The 21006-nt window shown below is 37.0% G+C and overlaps 1 protein-coding gene across 1 annotated transcript; it reads left to right on the top strand.

Moving 5' to 3' along the window:
- The first annotated feature begins 43 nt into the window (after positions 1-43).
- Positions 44-19249, top strand: LOC109104358 (DNA topoisomerase 2-binding protein 1-A-like). Its single transcript, XM_042752352.1, has 28 exons — positions 44-536; positions 919-1018; positions 1145-1279; positions 2879-3022; positions 3182-3363; positions 3619-3812; positions 3900-4091; positions 4583-4746; positions 4917-5080; positions 6526-6776; positions 6857-7161; positions 7254-7426; positions 8380-8591; positions 8753-9075; positions 9253-9438; positions 9523-9638; positions 9769-9892; positions 11512-11676; positions 11770-11863; positions 11996-12191; positions 12446-12663; positions 13164-13303; positions 13734-13830; positions 16141-16304; positions 16380-16508; positions 16582-16671; positions 16816-16977; positions 18992-19249. The coding sequence occupies exons 2-28, from the start codon at positions 932-934 to the stop codon at positions 19127-19129; spliced, it is 4545 nt and encodes a 1514-aa protein (XP_042608286.1). The 5' UTR covers positions 44-536; positions 919-931; the 3' UTR covers positions 19130-19249.
- Positions 19250-21006: the final 1757 nt, after the last annotated feature.

The following is a 21006-nucleotide window of genomic DNA, read 5'->3' as shown; positions in this document are numbered from 1 at the left end:
GATACTACAATTTATTTACAATACTAAGCATGTTTGCATGTGAACAAATCAGTTTTAAGATTCGATTCAGAAGAACAACTTCATTGAGAATCGCGCGCCGCTAGAATGAACATGTAACTATAGTAACAGCTTAAAAAACGCTGTTAGTTTCTGGAAAATAATTACATGTTTTCCTCTCACTTCTAAAAACACCTGGAGTAAAAATAATAGGCGAATTTAACTAGTTCATTTCTGACACTACACTCCTCCAGTCCGGTGGGTGGCGGTCATATATTTTAATAATTTGTTTCTCTCGTTTCAGAACCAGAAGTGAAGCGGAAGCTATTTTCCGAGCTGAGGGCGCGAATGACTGGCTTCACGCGAATTTTCAAAATAAAATACTGACAGATTAGTAATTTAATAATGATCCTGCTGTCTTAAACACGATGTTTCTATGTGTGTCTGTGACGAAATGATAAAAACTAAGTTGAAATGAGATCAAAGTCTTTTAGAAATTAGTTTTAATCCTCATAATCAATATTCTGCTCGGTCTCGCGGTAAGTCTTCATTTGTTATCATGAGTGTTTGTTTAGGTTGTTTTATTTTAATAAATTAAAAAAAGACACCCGATAGATTACACGGTTTTAGAGCTGTGCAACATTTTTGATACTATGTTGATGTCTTGTTGGCCTTGTTTATGAGATAATCAAAACAGCCTCCAGTGAGAAGTCGATAATTGTGCATTATAAGTGTTATGTTTTTGCCCGATTTTTGTATTAAATTACTATTTACTTTGTTAAACCTAATACAAAATAGAATATACAGGATAGTATTAGATTAGAGAATAACACTATGAGAGAACGGGATACTAATGATTAGCAGATGTTTACATTGCTTGATGATATTAAATCCATGCACGTTTGTTTCCACGTGATGTAGATTATATGCCACCATGTCAGAAGGCAGCAAGGAGGCATACATTGTGAAATTTGTTGAACGCAATGGACAAAAGAGTGATCTGGCTCTCCAGGCCTATAAGGTGATCATAATGTGTCATTCTTGTTAACATCTGTCATTAAATGCTTCTTATATCTTATAATATCCTTTGAACCTTAATAGTACTACTTGATGTCTTTTGTTCATATAATCATTTACTCGTCTTCAGGCAATAGTAGAACTGCAGTCGGAGAAATATGTGCAGACACTGGATGAGGAAGCCGTGCTAGAGCTGGACCACAATGACAAGTCCCTGTTTGTTTTCAGTGACTTCACCAGCAGTGCCTTTGACCGCTGCAGGAGGGTGCGTTTGTGTGACGTTTCACTTTTTGCAGTGATAAGCAGTTGGCCACTTTAATTCCATTCCATCCAGAGAAAATATAATTCCGTATTCCTTATTGTATTTACATAAAATGTGTATGTTTTTATGGTCTTGATTAGTGATAAACTTTAGAAATGAATTTATTGACTTAAAAGAATTTATTACAGACTCGAGACACCAAAACCTAATTTAAAGTTTTCATTTAGCAGGAAACAGAGAAAGTCTCTCTTATTATATTCTGGTAATTTAACTCTGTATACTGTTCAAAGAGACGTGCTCTTGGGTGATAAACCAGTCGTAGTTCTTCAGTTCTTCTGAACAAATTTTAGATATTGCTACTCTAGAGTTATTTTTGGTCAAGGTGAAGTGCTGACATGTTGTGTGCTGAAGTGCTGGTTTTTTTTTTCTCTTCTGCTTACCAAGCCTGCATTTGTGTGATGCAAAATCAGTAATATTGTGAGATATTTTTACTATTTAAAATAACAGATTTCTATTTCTGAATATATTTAAAAATGTAATGTATTCCTGTGATTTCAAAGCTGTGTTTTAGCGTCATTACTCCAGTCACACGATCCTTCAGAAATCGTTCTTATATTCTGCTCAAAAAACTATTGAAAAAAGCTGAGTAGAATTTTATTTAGGTTTCTTTGATGAATAGAAAGTTCAGAAGAACAGCATTTATCTGAAATAGAAATATTTTTGTAACATTATTAATGTCTTTATCATCACTTTTGATCAATTTAATGCATACTTGCTAAATAGAAATATTAATTTCTATAATTTCATAATAAATATTTAACGATTTAAATATACTGACTCCAAGCTTTTGAATGGTATAGTCAGTGTATAATGTTATAAAAGCTTTTTATTTCAGATAAATGCTGATATTTGGATCTTTCTGTTCATCAAAAAATCCTGGAAAAAAAAATGTACTCAGTATTTTGAAATAATAATAAAAATGTTTCTTGAACAGCAAATCAGCATATTAGAATGATTTCTGAAGGATCTTGTGACACTGAAGTAATGATGCCGAAAATTTTGCTTTGATCACAGGAGTAAATTACATTTTTAAATATTCAAATATAATAACAGTAAATGCAGGCTTGGTGAGCAAAATAGAATTATAAAAAAAAACAAAACAGTAAAAATCTTACTGTCCAAAAACTTTTGACTGGTAGTTTATCTAACTCATGTTCACAAAATAAACACTGACACAATCAAAATGTGTAATCAGTGAAACACTAATCATTAAACATTAAAACATTAAACATTACTGTTTTAGTAAATAATTTTGGCCTTCCAAAACTTATTTTTCAAGATATTCTTGGTTGTCAATATTTTGGTACATCACTAATCTCTGCGTTATTTACAAAAAAGCTGAGAGTGATGTATAACTTAAGTTTTAATACCTGCACTCTTGTTTTTTTATTTTTTAACCTTAAAGGTTTGGTGTAATTGAGTTTTTTTTTTTTTTACGGCATTTATTTGAAACAGAATTTTTTTGTAACATTATAAATGTTACTGTCAGTAATCTTACAATGTTAATAATCTTGCAAAACTGTGTGTTTGTCATATTTGCAGCTGGGATGCAGGATCGTGAGTCCTCTGGTAGTGCTGTTTTGTCTGCAGAAGCAGAGATGTGTGCCCAAAGCAGAGCAGCCTGTGTACAATATGGCCATGGCTGATGTCACTATCTCCTGCACCAACCTTGACAAAGAGGCACGGGTAAGGAAAAAACATTGATTATTAAGTCTAATATATAATTGTTTATTTTCTCCATCTTTGCTTACAGAGTTTATAAAGTGTCATTGAAATAGTGAAATAATTACATCTGTATGTGCAGATCTACACGACAAATTAGTGGCTGTTTTGTTGTTCTTGTAGAGTGAAGTGATGGATCTTGTCCAGCTGATGGGTGGACGGGTCTACCGTGATCTCAATGTGTCTGTTACTCACCTGGTGGCAGGTGAAGTGGGGAGTAAGAAATACCTGGTGGCCGCAAGCCTTGGGAAGCCCATTCTTTTGCCCAGCTGGGTGAAAGCATGCTGGGAAAAGTCTCAGGATAGGTAAAGTCTACATGGTTAAAGTCACCATGGGATAAGTCAAAAATTGACAGCTCAACATTTTATGGAGTATTGCTGTGTTGTTATAAACAATTTATCAATACACATCTTTTTTTTTTTTTTTTTTTTGAATTCACATGCCCTTGTAATGTTTTAACAAAATAACTTCTCTTCCTTTCACAACATCTCTTCTCTGATGACTTGTGTACCAGATTAAAAAACCCTTCACAATCTTTTTATTTTTTTCTTTCCCCACAGTGTTTTCCATCACTCTGAACTGAATACGGAGGACTATCAGTGTCCAGTCCTGAAAGGCTGTACGGTGTGTGTGACGGGACTCTCTACTGTGGAGCGTAAAGAGGTTCAGAGGTTGTGTGACCAGAATGGAGGCAATTACACAGGGCAGCTCAAGATGAATGAGTGTACTCACCTTATTGCCAGTGAACCCACAGGTGACCCCATAATCTGTGACTTCATCAGTATGTTTTCGGACATAGTCCTAGCATGTTCTTCACTTCATTTTATGGGTTGCATTTCAGGTCAGAAATATGAGTTTGCCCGTAAATGGAACGTATACTGTGTGTCCCTGCACTGGCTGTTTGACAGCATCGAGAAGGGCTTCTGCCAGGATGAGAGCAGGTATGCCGTGGAGCGTGGAAAGAAGAGAGCGGAGGAGAAGCCAGGCAGACCCAACACCTCCACTCCTACAGGACCTAACAGGAGCAAAGAGGGTGAGTAAAACACTGTTTTATCGTTCAGCTTGAGGCACCATTTGTGTTGTACGGAAAGAATTTATTTTTGAAAAGAAATTAACACAACAACGCTTTAAATTGATATATTGTTACAAATGTTTATATATATACACTGAAGGAGTAATGACTGCAAAAATTGCAGTTTTTCTATCACAGGAATAAATACATTAAAAACAAATTTATTTTACATTGTAAAAATATTTCACAATATTACTGTTTTACTGTATTTTTGATCAAATAAATGCAGCCTTGTAAATCACAAGAGATGTATTTCAAATAATTTTTTTTTAATCTTACCCGACTCCAAACTTTTGAAAGCTAGTGTGTATATTGACTCTAGACAAGATAGGGTTATAATTTTTATATATTTCATAAAACATATTACCTGAATATATTATAATTATGACCAGTTTCGATGTCTGATTTATTAAATTTACAGGTGTATATTTCTCTGTCATTTGTTTGTACAGAAGGTCCCTCACTTCTGGGATTGAGCCATATTTCCAATATCAGTATGAATGTTAATGAAACAGCCCTCACCACAGCAGGAATCAGCCACATAGAGAGTCCTGATCCAGTTGACTCATTTGATATCACTGTTTGTCGAGTTGATGACCTGTTGGATGGCTGTAAGGTTAGTTTGTCTTAAACATTTCTTGAACAATTTTAAGTGGTGCATTTGGGACATTGTTTAGTGATATCCTAATTGATATCTTTTTGCATTTTTGTGAATTTAATCGTTGAATCTGGAAGGAAAAAAATCTTCTATCATTGACATTTTTTCATTTTCTTTTTGACTTGTAGTTATATCTATGTGGCGTATTAGGAAAGAAAGTGGAGAAACTGCGGCGGATGGTGAACTCTGCCGGAGGGCTGCGCTACAACCAGCCCAGCCAAGAGCTGACACATATAGTGATGGGTGAACCAGACCAGGGGGTCAAAGTCTTCCTTGACAAAGCCACTCACAGGTCAGTCTAACCGTGCATTCACTACGCTGCCGTCGAGAGAGTCAAAGTTGCCGGAAGTCATTCATTTCAATGTGAGCTGGCGGCGAGCAGTGGCGCAGTGCGGCGCGACTTGGATGTTAAGGGTGTCGAGGAGAGTTGAAATCAGGGCAACTTTATGGTAATGAGTTATGACGTGGTTTGGCGGCAACCAATCAGAACATAGAAGTCCACCGCTTGAGAGGAATCTTTCTACAGCATTGTTAGCAGGGCGGCCAGAGCGATTTTTGACGCTCTTGACAGCAGCGGTGTGAACGCATAGTAAGGCTACGTTTACACGACAACGATGTAGTCAAAAACAGAAAAGTTTTTCCCTTGCGTTTTTTAAGTTGCACGTATACACGACAACGTTTTCAAAACTATTTGCTAGGGCTGTGAGGGTGGCAGATTTTTACCATTGCGGTGGTAATGGACCAACTACCGCCGGTGGTGGTGTGTTGATGCATATATAATTAATATTAAATTTATATATAATTTATGTATAAAAGTGTGTGAGTGTGTGTGTGTGTGTATATATATAAATCAGTAAATACATATACTATAATAAATGAGGCTCAATCATCTATTAACAAACGTGCGTGTTTATTTAAGCACTTCCGTCAGTGAACATGCAGCCTGCAAAACACTAAAATAAATACCAAAGAAATAATACAGTTAAACAAGAAAATAGCCTAAATAAGAAAGTTAAATACACCTTGTCTGCAAGACACGAGTGGCGTGGCGCGGCGGGACTATGGGCGCGACACAACACAATACTATAGAATTCATTATAATCAATCGGTGATGCTACACTGGATGCAGCACTACACAACATGACAAATCCCCGACAGTAAACTGCCTCATCCTATTTATGAGGTTCTGACACAGTTCAAATGTCCTGTGTAGACACTAGACAAACCTGTTGCGACGCGGTGTCGCATCCGGTGTAGACACGGTTCATTGAAAAAAGCCTCGTCCGTTTGGGAAGGTGCACGTGCAGCCATCGGAGGCTTGCAAAGCGGAGACAGGGGAAAGAATAAATCCTGCGGGTGCATTAACTCCTCATCTGCACGCACTCGATTTGAAATAGGAATTGTTGCCACATTTATTGTTAACATCTTTCATTTATCACCGTCTCGTTTGGAGAAACTAAGCCTCACCAAACCTGACCAGACAGGCGTTTGTGATCACAGGAACTTGAAGATACTTGTACAAACGTGGATGGGTGACATGAATGGAGATGGCTCCAGATTGGCCATGTAGTATTTGGTATCCAAACAAGGTCCATCGCCCAACACAAAATCAATTTGCTGAATGCATAAACTGTATTTTCCTGCACTCAAACCTGCCAATCTAAAGGAAGCACTGTGTGTGGCGTTTGAGGTCATTTGTGAATTACCATAGACTTAGACATGTATTCTTCTCCTCAGACCCCATATAGTGACCGTGCAGTGGTTGCTGGACAGTTTCTCCCGTGGCTCCTTGCTTCCAGAGGATGGCTACTTTCACCCCTCCTTTCTGCCGCCTGCCCCAGCCGCTGTTGATATGCCTGCTCCTCACAAAGCTGCCCTCCGTGCCTCCAGACCCTCTGTAGCTCCCCCTCCTGCCCCTAGTCCAGGCCGACAAGCCAGAGCAGAGGAAGACCTGCTATCACAGTACATGGAGAATGACCAGACTGTGGGTAAGTTGATAAATATTTAAACCCTCCTCTGTCTACACCTGTCTGTCTCCCTTATTCTTCCCTGCCTGTCTTTCCCATAGTGGAGCATCCTCAGGCCTCTAATAGTACGAGCAGCAGGCAGAGCGTTTTGCTTCCAGAGCCTCCATCTGCAGGGAAAGACTCCACCTTGGTTGAAACCTCAGTGGGTGGCCTTTTTACAGGAAAGCGTTTTATCTTGGTTGGTTTTGGAGCTGAGGCTGAAGCACAGCTCTCAGAGCTAGTCATGGAAAACGCTGGGAAGATCTTGGTTGGCCGCTCCAGAGCTGTGGCGCATTATGCCATCGTACCACTGCTGGGCTGTGATGTGGAGGCCACAGTAGATGAGGTTGCAACAGATACCTGGCTGGTAAGAAAGATACGTTTGTCTATGCACAGGCAGGATACTTTTTGTGATGTTTATTTATAACTAATGGGCTGTGCTTGTGTGTATGTGTTCAGGCCATGTGTGTGGAGCAGCAGTGTGTTTTGCCACTACCCTCTCATCCTCTGTTCACTCCAGTAGCAGTGAGAGAAGGCTTCTCTCCTCTCAAAGACTGTGTGCTCTCCGTCAGTCAGTTCACTGGAGCTGAGCGAGAGTCTCTCATTCAGCTTGCCAAACACCTAGGAGCGAGGTAAGACCTTTTGCTCACAGTTCTCACCTTCTAGGTAGTTTCAAGTTTTTTGTCTTCCTCAGTATTTTTGTCTTGTTTTCCAGTACAAATATCTAAACATCCTTACATCAAGATACATTTACTTGAAATGCAAAATGAACATAAGTCTTTTTCTTAACAAGATGAAGTAAGCTTATCTTTAAAGGGGTCATGAACTGAGAAACCTTAATTCCCTTGATATTTTGACATATAAGAGGTCATTGTACTATAAAAACATTCTGTAAGTTTCAGAACTCAAAACTTTCTTTTTAGTCTAAAAACAGCTTATATCACTCCGAACAAGACACTGTGCAGTGCCAAGTTGTGGAAAAACACAGTCTTTGCATTGCCTTCCTTCTGATCCCAACATTAGGAAATAGTGGATGAACTTTATTTTTAATGAAGTGCCAGACTGCGGCAGTAAGAACTTGGTCCTTAGCCTATTACTTCTAAATTGTTTTTTTGATGTAAAATTTTTGATAACATGATAAAAGGACCTCAGAGAACAGTACAAAATAATAAAAAAGGCAGTTCATGACCTCTTTAAAACAACAACAAATATCTGCCAATAGGATCAGAAAAATATGCTTGTTTTTCTTTTGAAAATGTAATTTTTCTAACCCCACTGGCAGATAATTGTTTTAATCATAAATTCATTTCATTCTGATGGATTTCTGTGTGTCCACTTCCATTTATTACAAAAGTTTTCTTTACATGGTCTTAAAGTCTTGAATTTGCCTTCACAAATCCTGCAGAAACTCTGCCTTACATCAAACCTAAGAGTTTTTAAAATAGCATTTTAAAGCACAGCTGCAATTTTAGTATTCAGAATTATAAGCGTTTACAATTTTTATTTAATTTTTTTATAAATTTCCTTTTCTCAGAGCTAATCTAATATTTTTTTTATTTCTCTTGCCCTACACGTCTGTCTGCAGTGTTCAGGATTACTTTGTGCGGACTGCTAATCAGAGAAAAGGAATGCTGGCCAGCACTCATTTGGTACTCCAGACTCCTGAAGGCACTAAGTACCAGGCGGCTCAGAAATGGGGTCTACCTGCAGTCACAATCCGCTGGGTTTTAGAGTCTGCCAGAACAGGGAAGCGTGCTGATGAAGGACGATACCTGGTTGACCTGTCACCCTCTCCAGGTTAGTCAGAAGTAGAATTATAATGAATTTGTTTGTGACTAATTAACAACCTGCTATGATGGAGATCAGATTTTAAGCCTGAAATTCAATTTTGACTGACTTAATACAATGTTATACCACTTGGACACCAAATATCACTCTTTCTCTGTGATTTTATATAGAGAGAACTGAGGACAGTTTTGTCGGAGCGTCTCAGAAAGACCCGCCACCACTGCACCTCCTTCAGCGCTCTCCAGAGCTACCACTGCTGGGGCCACAAAATAGTGCTGCCATCACCCCTCTGGACACGGCTCGCTTTCAGAGCCGCTCTGTCCGCTCAGCAGTCAGGAAGCTAAGACAGGGAGAGGAGGAGGAGGCCGATGTTGCAACACCAGGACAGGAGGAGGCCAAAGGAGCCCTGCAGAAAGACTCTTCCCTCCAACTAGACACTCCCTCTCGGTTCCTGAGCAGAGACAAACTCTTCGGACCCTCATTTAACACAAAGGTGAGTTGGACATGGGAAGGGATCTAATTTTAAGTTCAGAAAAAAAAAAAACACGTTAGAAACATTAACCCATACTGTTTCAGTATTATTTTTATTCTAATGGTCAGAGAAAAGTGCAAAATGATTAAGATAAAACTAAATAAAGTTTTGTAATATGGTGGTATGTCTGTGTTGTAGGATGTGTTTGACCATTTGCAGACTCCTGGTAATAAGTCTCAGCAAGGTAAGGGGGCTGAGACTCCTCTGTCGGAGGTCATTGAGAGGAACCTTAAAGCTGCAGTTGCCAACAGCAACCGGAGCCATGTCACGAGTCTCGCAGCCATGACTGCCAGTCCACAACTCGGAAAAGAGCCTGAACCTGAGGTACACATACACACACTCACACTCTGATACACACACAACCTCTGTGTGTATACAGATATATACAGGTGTGTCTGTGTCTTGCAGGTGGAGCAGAAGGCTGCAGCTCCTCTTAGTGGGGTGGTGGTGTGTGTAAGCAAGAAATTAAGCAAAAAACAGAGTGAACTCAATGCAGTGGCCGCCTCTCTAGGTGCAGACTTCAGGTATATGCCAAATCTCTCTCATTTTCAGTGAGTCTGTCTAAAAATAATAATACCATCTGAGATGTTGATAGGAAATACAGATTTGTTTTTAGCCAAAGTGGTGGAGTTTAATGCATTTTCTCTCTTATAGGTGGTCATGTGATGACTCGGTCACTCACTACATCTACCAGGGTAAAGTAGGAGACAACAGTAAGGAATACAAAGCTGTCAAAGAGAGAGGACTGCATATAGTGTCACAACACTGGCTACAGGCTGTACGTACGCATCTAAATGCATATCTCACAAAACAGGGCGTCTGTGTAAATTCGTAATGTGTTAATTCTGAATTTACGCATAGAAGTTCAAGTATTAATGCTTAATATTTTTGTGGAATCTGTGATGCAGTTATTCAGGATTCTTTGATTAATAAGAACAGCATTTATTTGAAAAACAAATCTTTTGTAACATAATAATGCCTTTACTATTATTAGCTGCATTTCCATTACCCTTAAAATTGCACAAATTGAAACTGCGAATCGAAAATAATGGAAACGCATAAATTACGCAAAAATGGCCATATATCGCGGAAATTTTTTCATGCTCGCATAAGGTAGTTTTTAAGGCAGCTTGAAAAAGGAATAGGAATTTTTTCGCATTTACAGGTCACATGGCTTACGTAAAAAAGTCATATGATTATTCTTCAGTGGACTATAACCTCCAAGAAACACTTCATACGTGGCCACTCTCAAGTATAAGGGGCTTCCTTGCCATTACTTCTTAGACAATTTACACTGCGCATGTCTGCGGTGCGTCATGGCTCCGACAGAACTACCGGAGCTGATCAGGGCCACTCTAGTCAATGTTTGTGTTTATATCAAGCTGTGCCACGTGTGGCATGTATCAGAAGAGGCTTTGATTTAAATATAATGGTTAGTGCAGTGACGGTGATATACATAACCCTACCAAAATCCGTCACCATGACTTGTTATGAAAGGGAAAAAAAATGATTTTGTCGCGTAACATAGGTTAATGCAAATTTCGCAATACTTTTCGACATTTATAAAATAATGCTAATGTTTTGCGTAAATCTGCATTGGAAACACAGCTTCTTTTAATCAATCAAGTTTAAAAACAAACAAACTTGTAGTTCATATTATATTTATTATCTGAACATGTAACAAAGATGTGAACTGTTTTATTAGTACATAAAATTGACCTCAAAGCATAGTGAAAAGTTGGGGGTTTAAGGGGCTGTTTGCACTATGTTTTCAGCAAAAAACAGGAAACTTTTTATTCGTTTTGATTGTTTGTTTACACGACAAAGGCGTTTTGGGGACTGAAAACGAATATTTTTGAAAACGGGTTTCAAAGTGCAAGTTTTTGAAAACGGCACTGTTATCGTTTCCGTGTAAACACCCAATACGGGAATCTTTGAAAATGGTGATGTCATGTGCGTGCGTAGTACGTGTTAGGTATGTAGACATGCGCAGTACGTGTGGATTTTAAAGGCAGGCGTGAACAAACATACACAACAATGGCGGAGTATATAGTACTGTTGTTGCTGCTCAAGAGTTTGCTAACGCTTCTTCAGCAAAGTGTGGATTTACTTCACCAGTATTACAACCAACAGCAGAGACGCATCATATACATCATATAATCGTCACTTCCCTACAGGTACAGTTTACTAACAAGGTGACAGCGCCAACTACTGGCCTTGCATACATAATACAGCGTTTTTGGCCGTATTCGCGGATATGTGTAAACGAATCGTTTTGAAAACGTTGTCGTGTATACGTGAAACATTTTAAAAACGCAAGGGGAAAACGTTTCTGTTTTTGACTACACCCTTGTTGTGTAAACGTAGCCTAAATCCCATTGTACATTCTATTTTCAGTGTGCAGATGAGCAGAAGCATGTGTCAGAATCACTGTATCCTTTTACATTCAACCCCAAAATGAGCCTCACCATGAGTCAGGTGGCAGATAGCACTGAGAGGTCACCTCCTCTTTCCACCCCCCGCACCAGACTCAGGCCGTTTACAGAGAATGAGGAGACCAGGGTGAGGGATTTATACCTTGCACTGCACTACCCATACATTTTTCCTTTTTTTTATATGCTGTAACTTGTAATATACATTGAATTTTGTTTTGAACTTAGTCCTGTTGACAGCATCACAGACATCTCAACTCCTCAGAGTGTCAGTGTGGGAGAGCCTGAGAAAGATCAGATCGTCAGCACTGAAAGAAGTGAGTCATCTTCAAAGATGTGTCTTTGATTCATGTTTAATATCTCTATGTTTGTCTCTGACTAATCTAAAGTCACAATTCACAGCTCGATTTCTCTCTTCATTCCTTTTCCTTATCTTCTCCCTCCCTCAGATCTCACAGAGACACTTGAGATGAGAGAGAGTCTTCAAAGGCAACTTCAGGAGATCATGTCTGCTACTAAACTGACCAGCGGCCGTCGAGGCTCTTCGCGGTTGGCCAGAACAGGCTCAGGGGGACTAGAATCACCCCACACCCCGGACAGCCTGGGGCGAATGGGAAGGCGCAGCCGCACTTTAGAGGCCCTACGGTATAAAAACAAGACTAGCTAGAGTACTCTCTCTGATCCCATCACTCTCTCAAAGCTTGTAGGATCTGAGAATACAGCACAGTTTTTAGTTTTTAACTAGGGAATGTAGACATAGAACATGTTCTTGCGTCTGTTTCTGATACATCTTACTCATGTGCATCATATGCTGGTTATAATTAAGCTGTTGCCTCACTTTTTCCCATTGTGAAAGTTGTGTTTTTAAGACTGCATGATAAAAGATTGTGTTTTGGCAGAATGTCACGTCAAGTAGCTGTGGACCTGAACACAGAGCCGTCTCAGAGTGAGCAGATCGTGTGGGATGACCCTACAGCACGAGAGGAGAGAGCTAAACTGGCTGATAACCTGCTGTGGCCTGGCAGCCCCTCCCAGCACTCTGAAACCATCGTCCCACCGCCCATCTCTGACCACACAGCCAGGGACTCTATGACTGACTCTGAGCTTGTGGAAATGGGTATGAGAAAAATGCTTTTCATTTTTAGAAAATTGTCCTACTTTTGCAGACACACTTCAATTCAAAAGTTTAGGTTTTGTAATATTTTTTTTAATGTGATGCTCACCAAGTCTGCATTTATTTGATCATAAATACAGTAAAAACAGTAATATTGAGGAAATGCTATGCAGTTTACAGACTTTTCAACTTAAGTAAAGTTTCAAATGTAATTTATAGTTGTAAGGGTAAAGCTGATTTTTCCAACAAATGACAAATAAAATTAGCAGCACTATGCGCTTTTTGTTTTCATAAACATTAAAAATAGTTTCAATGATGATTAAATATGAAATGGTTATACTAACCATCAGGACTTTTATCATGGTTTATCAACCGTTTCATCCCTAAATGCATTCTTTTTGAATAAAAAAAAAAACATACTTACCTCAACCTTTTGACCCCTAGTGTAAAGAAGTAAAATTGCATTATAAATGTTCTGATTGAACCCTTCTGACCCTTCCCAGCTGCATTTGAAGTCATCGATGCTCAGCTGAAGCCAATGGTGACCCCTCCTCCAGCTGATAAGCTACAGAACCCTGACACACCTGAAGCATTCACTCTTGCTTTCCCCACCTCTAAACCTGCAGTCCCTGCCCTTCCACAGGTACACATACCTAGGGCTCTCTCGCTGAAGGATTGGCTGCTTTTGAGTGGCTTAATATTGTGATTATGATAACCATATATTTTTTTGCTATATAAATAAGCTTGTGTGGTTTTATTGATAAATATATATAACTTAGTTCTGATTCTCAAATCTGATTGGACATGAGGCTTTCCGAGAGTGCTTATATTTGACCAGTATCAGCACTGGGTCTCTGCATGTTGTAAACAGGCTGTCAGTCAGTGCAGGTTAGATTGTTATGCAAGTGGCTACCTTTATGAGTGAGTCATTAAACCATTCGTTCAACTAATATGTTAAAAATGCTAATTCATTCATGAATGAAACAAAGTGTTGAAATTAACTGAACTTTAAATGAATAGCAATTATAATTCATTTTATTCAAATTTGATCAAACTGGATCTATCCTTAACAGATTGAAGATGAGGAGGTCAAGGATCCTCCACGATTCTTGCTGTCTTCATTGAACCCACAGGAACGCATCGACTACAGTCATCTCATAGAGGAGCTAGGTTAGTACACAAAGCAACCCAGTTCCTCCCATTTCTTGTACTTTTTATGGTGTCTGTCAGTGTACCTGACTGCACTGAATTTAATTTAGGGATGCGTAAAATTACATAATTTCAAAATCAACCAATTAGCTAATTGGTCTTATGGACCATCTGTAAAGTTAGGCATGTTGTCAGATTCCAGTCAGACGTGTGTTGTTCAGAGCTTTCACATAATGCTTGTTCAAAAATAGCTATATAGCAAAAAGCAATAGCAGGTAGCATAGAGTGTAATGGAATAGAACAAAATGCAGGGGCCCTGAGATTAAAAGATCACAGTTTTTAAAAATTAGCTTTTGTGGTAGGACACCTAAAAAACTGCACAAATCAGCACAGTGGTCAAAGACAATCATCATAATTTGGAATTATTTTTCACCATCTTACCATGAAAGCTCTCATTAGCATGTTAATTAAAGTACTGTGCTTAAAGTATAAAAGGAAAAAAATGCGTGTTTATATGCATGCATTATGTGTATGTTTACATGGGATTACATGAAGAAACAGGAAAAACTGAGACAGACTCAATCCAGAGGAACTGTGTCAACGTCTCCAAGATGCTACAAGAAACCTTCCTGTAAAGCTACCTGAAAAACTATGCACAAGTGCACCTAGGACAAAAGCTGTTTTAAATGCAAAGTGTGGTCGCACCAAATGTTGATTTGATTTAGTTAATTGATAAATCTATTTATGACATTATTTTTTGAAAGCACCCTCACTTTACAGCATTTTTACACACGTGTCTAAAACTTTTCACAGTGCTGTAGCTTTGTAGGTGGGTTTCTTGTAGCATCTTTGAGACGTTGCCACAGTTCCTCTGGATTTAGTCTGTCTCCATTTTTTGTAATCCCAGACAGACTGGATGATGATGAGATCAGATCTCTGGGTGGAGCACTGGTTGTTGTCTGACTCCTTGTGCATACAAAAATCTCACTGGATTATTGCAATTAATGGCAAAAGGAATGTTTGGAAGTGTCAACTGTTATTTTCTACTGACACACTAAAGCAACATATAAAAAAAACAAATAACTTTTTTTGGTGAAAATACTAATGGCCTAAGACTTTTGCACAGTTCTTATTTGTTTGAATTAAATAAACAATAATGAAGTTCTTTTGCAAAAAATTAAAAAATTCAGAAAATCTTTAAGCTCATAATTTGTTGGAAAAAAAAATAACATATTACACATAAATAAATCAGCATATATAAAATTATTTAATTTACAAGTGTCATGTTTGTGATTTTTACTGTTACTATTACTGTTTACTCTATCATACACAGAATGCGTCATTCTGTACTTTAATTTTCAGTTTAAATGCAGCGATCCAAAACAGGGAATCTAATCATCATTCAGACAAAACTTGGCTTCTAGAATGAGCCACAATGCTGTCATGATCTAATCGCTAGCACACACCCAGACTTGCAATAATCTGTCTGTCTTTCTGTATCACTGACAATTTGTCTTTAGTAATTTCATTAATAAGCAAAAGGGTCAAATGAAAGTTGAATGAACATACATTACTGTTAAAAAATTTGAGTTGTTCTGAATGTTTTGCTTTGAATGTTCTGTTTGATTATATATTAAAGTGTTATTTGATTTCTGTGATCAAAGCTGTATTTTCAGCATCATTACTCCAGTGTAACATGATCCTTCAGAAATCATTCTAATTTGCTGTTCAAGAAACATTTCCTATTAATATATTTTGTATAGTGTTTTTTTTTTTTTTCTTTTAAATATGCATTTGTGGAAACAGTGACTTTTTTTCAAGGATTCTTTGAATAGAATGTTTGTTTGTTTTTTATGTGTACTAAATATATTTCTTTACTGTCACTTTTAATCAGTTTAATGCATTCTTTTTGAATAAAAGTATTAGTTTCTTTAAAAAAATGGTAATATGTTACAGTAAGGATCCATTTGTTAACATTCATTTACTACATTAGTTAAAATGAACTAACAATGAAAAATACTTCTAAAGTTTCTGCAAATTTACCATTATACATTGCTAATAATTCATTGATACATTGATAATAATAAAAAGAAATGCAGTAAATCAGCATATTAGAATGATTTCAGAAGCATCACAAGACTGAAGACTGGAGTAACAGCTGGAGTAATGGCTAAAAATTCAGTTTTGCCATCAGAGGAATAAATTACATTTGAAAATATATTAAAATAGGAAACAATTCTTGTTTTAATCTGTATTTTTAATATATTCAGTTGTCGTAATCCGTACCTAAGTGTTTTCTATTTGATGTGTCATGAATGTGAACATCTGCAGGTGGTGTTGTGCTGGAGAAACAGAGTTTTGATCCCAGCTGCACTCATGTGATTGTTGGTTATCCTCTGAGGAATGAGAAGTATCTGGCCGCTATGGCAGCGGGCAAGTGGATTCTTCATCGCTCGTATCTGGAGGCCTGTCGGTCAGAAGGACACTTCATAGAGGTATGTGTCTGCATCTGTGATAGGTGTCTTTCAGTGATAAAAGATGGTGTTGTTCATATCCTGTATGTGTATTAGGAGGAGCAGTACGAGTGGGGCAGCAGCTCTATCCTGGATGCTCTGCCATCCATCAACTCTCAGCAGAAGAGACTGGCACTGGCAGCCATGCGATGGAGGAAAACACTACAAGGCGGCTCAAACAAGGAGGTACACATACTTATGTTTTGCTTAGATGAGCATGCAAGTACATGGTGCAGTACCTAATGCTTTGGATGTGCAGGGTGCGTTTGGGGGCTGGACTGTGATGCTGAATATTGACCAGGCCAGAGAGGCTGGATTTAGACGGCTGCTGCAGTCTGGAGGAGCCAAGGTCTGTTGTTTTTGTCGTCTTCTCTTTTGATTCCACACTGAATCCATAAATAACCCTGGATTCCTGTTACCTTACAGGCAGTGATTTCTGTTTACCTCTCTGTTGTTACTCTGTCTTGTATTAACCCTCTCTGTCCCTGTATAGGTGTTGCCAGACCCTTCTCCTTCGCTGTTTAAAGAGTCCACTCACCTGTTTGTGGATTTTAGTCGGTTAAAACCAGGTGATGTCAGAGTGGATGTCAGTGAAGCTGCAGCTCAGGGGGTCAAATGTCTAAAACCAGAGTACATTGCTGATTACCTCATGCAGGTGAGAGCTGATGACACCTGACTAGGGCAGCATGTTTTGGGGGATTTTTATTTATTTATTTATTTATTTATTTATTTATTTATTTATTTATTTATTCCAGCTTCTGTTTTGCTGTGCTTGTTTATAGGGATGCACAATTTGGCCAAAATTGTTAAATAAAAAACAAAAATAACAAAAAAAAAAAACATCTTCATAAAACTAATTTATTTCACAGTAAAAATCTTATTTATTTTAAGTAAATATTATTTTAAATTTGAAACAAAATAAATAGTTGCAAGCAACAGTTATCGGGGTCCAGGTACAAATCGCTCATTTAGACAGTTTAGTTAGTCAAAGGCCATTTGTCTTTTCAAATATAATATGATATTATTATATAATAATATAATATTATTTCCTCATTATATTGGACAGCAATACATTAGTTATGTCTAACAACTTGACGAATGTTTTCATGTGTATCATTAGAATATATAACAAATTAAATAATCACAGATTTGTAGATGCAAACTGATTAGATTCAGATTAGATTAGACTTTAAACTTTATGAAACTATTATGAATTTTGAGTCAATCTATTAAAGTTTACACAGATTTTAACGGAGACCTAAAAGGATCTGTTATCCTTTTGCCAGCATTGTCTAAAGCTGCTTTGCAAACAATGTAATGAAGAGTGGATGAACAGCCTAAGGGGACTAAAAAAAAAAAAAAGTTTATAGATATATATATATGTGTGTGTGTGTGTGTGTGTATGTATATGTATGTATGTGTATATATATGTATATGTGTATGTGTGTGTGTGTGTGTATGTATATATATATATATATATATATATATATATATATATATATATATATATATATATATATATATATATATATATATATATATATATTTAGGCTGTCAAATGATTAATCACGATTAATCACATCCAAAATAAAAGTTTTGTTTACATAATATATGTGTGTGTACTGTGTATATTTATTATGTATATATAAATACACACACATGCATGTATATATTTAAGAAAAATATGTTGTTTATATATTAAATATATTTATATATATATAATATAAAATATAAGAATATAAATATATATAAATGTATAAACATGTAAATATTTTCTAAATATATAATTTATGTGTGTGTATTTATATATACATAATAAATATACCCTGTACACATACATATATTATGTAAACAAAACTTTTATTTTGGATGTGATTAATCGTGATTAATCATTTGACAGCCCTATATATATATATATATATATATATATATATATATATCTCTCTCTCAGAAATACTATGCTACCAAGTTTGGCTTTTCTACGATGTATGTAGAGATGTATTGTCTCTAAATTATTCCCAGACAGTTTTACTGTAGAGAAAATATGAAAATCTTTACAAATACAGTAAGGATCCCATACCTTCACTTCTTATACCCCTAAATATTACTGTTTTTGTATTTCACTAAATTTAAAAAAAAACTGTAAAAACGGCTGTACTACAAAGTATTTAGGAAAAAAATATTTTTTCAGTATTACTAAATTAAACAGGAATTTAACAAAATACAAAAATATTCCTGTTGTAACATTTCACTGAAAAATTACATCTGAAAAAACATTTTGTAATAAAGCATCAAGACAAATATTTTTTTTACAGTACAACTGTTAATTTTCAAAGGATAAACCATCAAGCTTCTCTTTTGCTGACGTTCTTTTTGTTGAAAAGTTTCTGAAGCTTAGTATGTGTTGCTTTCCCAAATGTACTTTGTAAGCAGCCCAAACTCAGAGACACTGAAAACACTGGATTATGAGATGCTTACATGTAAAATCATGAGTGATTTCAGTTTGATGTTGATAAATGGTGCAGCCCTTCACCTGACATTTAAAAGTACCAGAAGCAACAATGTGGAAAATCCATCACAGTAATGGCGTGTTCTGTTCAGATCTGAAATGGTTGTCGAGGCAACAAGTATGATTTTAATAGATATATAAATAGCTTCTTTTTTTTCAGGAGCCTTCTCCTTCAATGGACGCTTACTATCTTCCTGGTGCAGCTATGGATGATCTAGAAAAAGTTCAAGATACATCTTCACGCAAACGGAAAGCCTCTGGCGAAATGTCCACATTGAAGAAGAGTCGTATGAGATGAAACATCCAATTTCAGATGCTAATGTAATATGTATTTAAGTAATTTTAGTCAATTATTACATTGTAGATAAAATATTTGTCCGACTTGTCAATAAAAAATAAATTCATAATGTGAAACACAGCCCAAGAAACATATTGAACAGTCATGCATTAAAAAAAAGTGAAAGATTTTTCTTAAAAAAAAAAAAGGTTAATTTTTCAACAGATATTGCCAAAGCTAGAATTAAACAAGCTTGCACCTATGTTATGCTAGACATCTCTAGATTCTGATGCACTACCACTTTCTGCCCTGCGGAGGGAGCGTTTTTCTCATAATGGAAGGGTAGTAAGACTTACTGGTAATTTTATCCTTAAATTACCATGTATAACCTATTACATACAAAAAAATCATGTTGTTTTTCCCTCACTAATGGATGGGCAAGTATTATATAAATATAACTAGAAAAATGCCTAAAGGAATAGTTCACCCAAAAATTAAAATTCTGTAATTAATTACTCACCCTCATGTCGTTCCAAACCCGTAAGACCTTCATTCATTGTTTTCTTTGCATGATAAAAGTATTCTCGTAGCTTCATAACATTGTGGTTGAACCACTGATGTCACATGGGCAATTTTAACAATGTCCTTACTACCTTTCTGGGTGATAGTTGCGTTGCTGTCTATGCAGGGTCAGAAAGCTCTCGGATTTCATCAAAAATATCTTAATTTGTGTTCTGAAGATGAATGAAGGTCTTCAGAAAGACTTGAGTGTAATTAACATGTAATTAATAACAGTTTTCCTTTTTGGGTGAACTGTCCCTTTAACACTTACAGAATGTACAGGTAGACAAATGAGACACTGAGAAAATTAACTTGAATCACTGTGATGTCTCATAAAAAGTACAGTCTACTTCATTTAATCAATTCAAAATGGTTTGTGATTCATTTTAGCACTCTGTTCGGTGAATCCCTTGAATATCTGATAGAGTGGAATGAACATTTACTCAAGGTGTTGCTTACAGTCCCTGTTTGACCCCCGGTGTAATGCCTCCATATGAAAGACATCAGAATCATGTGTCCACAGCAACCGTTCCGTTACTAATGGCAACAAGTGCACAGATTTTTTTGATGCTGCTGCTGTCTGGTATATGTCATAGAACCAATTCCTATTGTTATTACTTGGTCAAATACACATTATTTGTTTGATCTCTTTCAGTACTTTTACTATAGTAACAATAGGAGTAATAACAGTTTTTATGTAATTATCAACAACTTTTAACCAACATTTCTTGTAGTGCCATCTCTTCCTATACTACACAATTAAGCTCATTTTAATGGATGTCATTTTTAGTGTTTAAACTCACTGCCCTCTACTAGTCTTTGCGCCCCTTTTCACTCAAAATAACAGATTACTATATTGTTTTTACATTGAAGTATGCATGAAATCCCTTGATGCCTGTCGCACACATCCACTTTGTGCCATAACTGGATTTGCTTGAGAAGTCTGGTGGCCTATATGGGCATGTAAATGATTTACCCTGGTCATGGCTAAGCCTGCCACCAACCGACTACTGAAACCGGGGGGTTAAACCACAGTCTCAAAGCCTCCGGATTACGAAGTTGGATCCCCCATTTGTCACAGAGGGAGGGAGGTGATAGGGTAGGGGGAAGGGCTGTTCTGAATGCCTGTTTCACTTACCGAACACAAATCTTCTATCACCTTTCATGTCATTGCACTCTGGGTTTCTGCCTTTGTGTTTCTTTGCTTCAGTCCAGAATGAGTAATTAACCACTTTTTTGCCTAAGCTATACAGCACTGTTACTGCTGGCGCAGATAAGGCCTCTTTGCTCCTTACCTGTCTGCAAGACTGATCTTGGGACGAGTACAACCTAATGAG

The sequence above is a fragment of the Cyprinus carpio genome, chromosome B24 (assembly GCF_018340385.1).
Source record: "Cyprinus carpio isolate SPL01 chromosome B24, ASM1834038v1, whole genome shotgun sequence".
NCBI lineage: Eukaryota > Metazoa > Chordata > Actinopteri > Cypriniformes > Cyprinidae > Cyprinus > Cyprinus carpio.
This window is presented reverse-complemented; position numbering and strand designations above follow the sequence as displayed.

Coding starts and splice junctions, on each gene's coding strand:
- LOC109104358 (XM_042752352.1), top strand. CDS start 932: ATGTCAGAAGGCAGCAAGGAGGCATACATTGTGAAATTTGTTGAACGC. Junction 5,081..6,525: donor CTTGACAAAGCCACTCACAG/GTCAGTCTAACC, acceptor TCTTCTCCTCAG/ACCCCATATAGTGACCGTGC. Junction 12,192..12,445: donor CGCACTTTAGAGGCCCTACG/GTATAAAAACAA, acceptor GTGTTTTGGCAG/AATGTCACGTCAAGTAGCTG.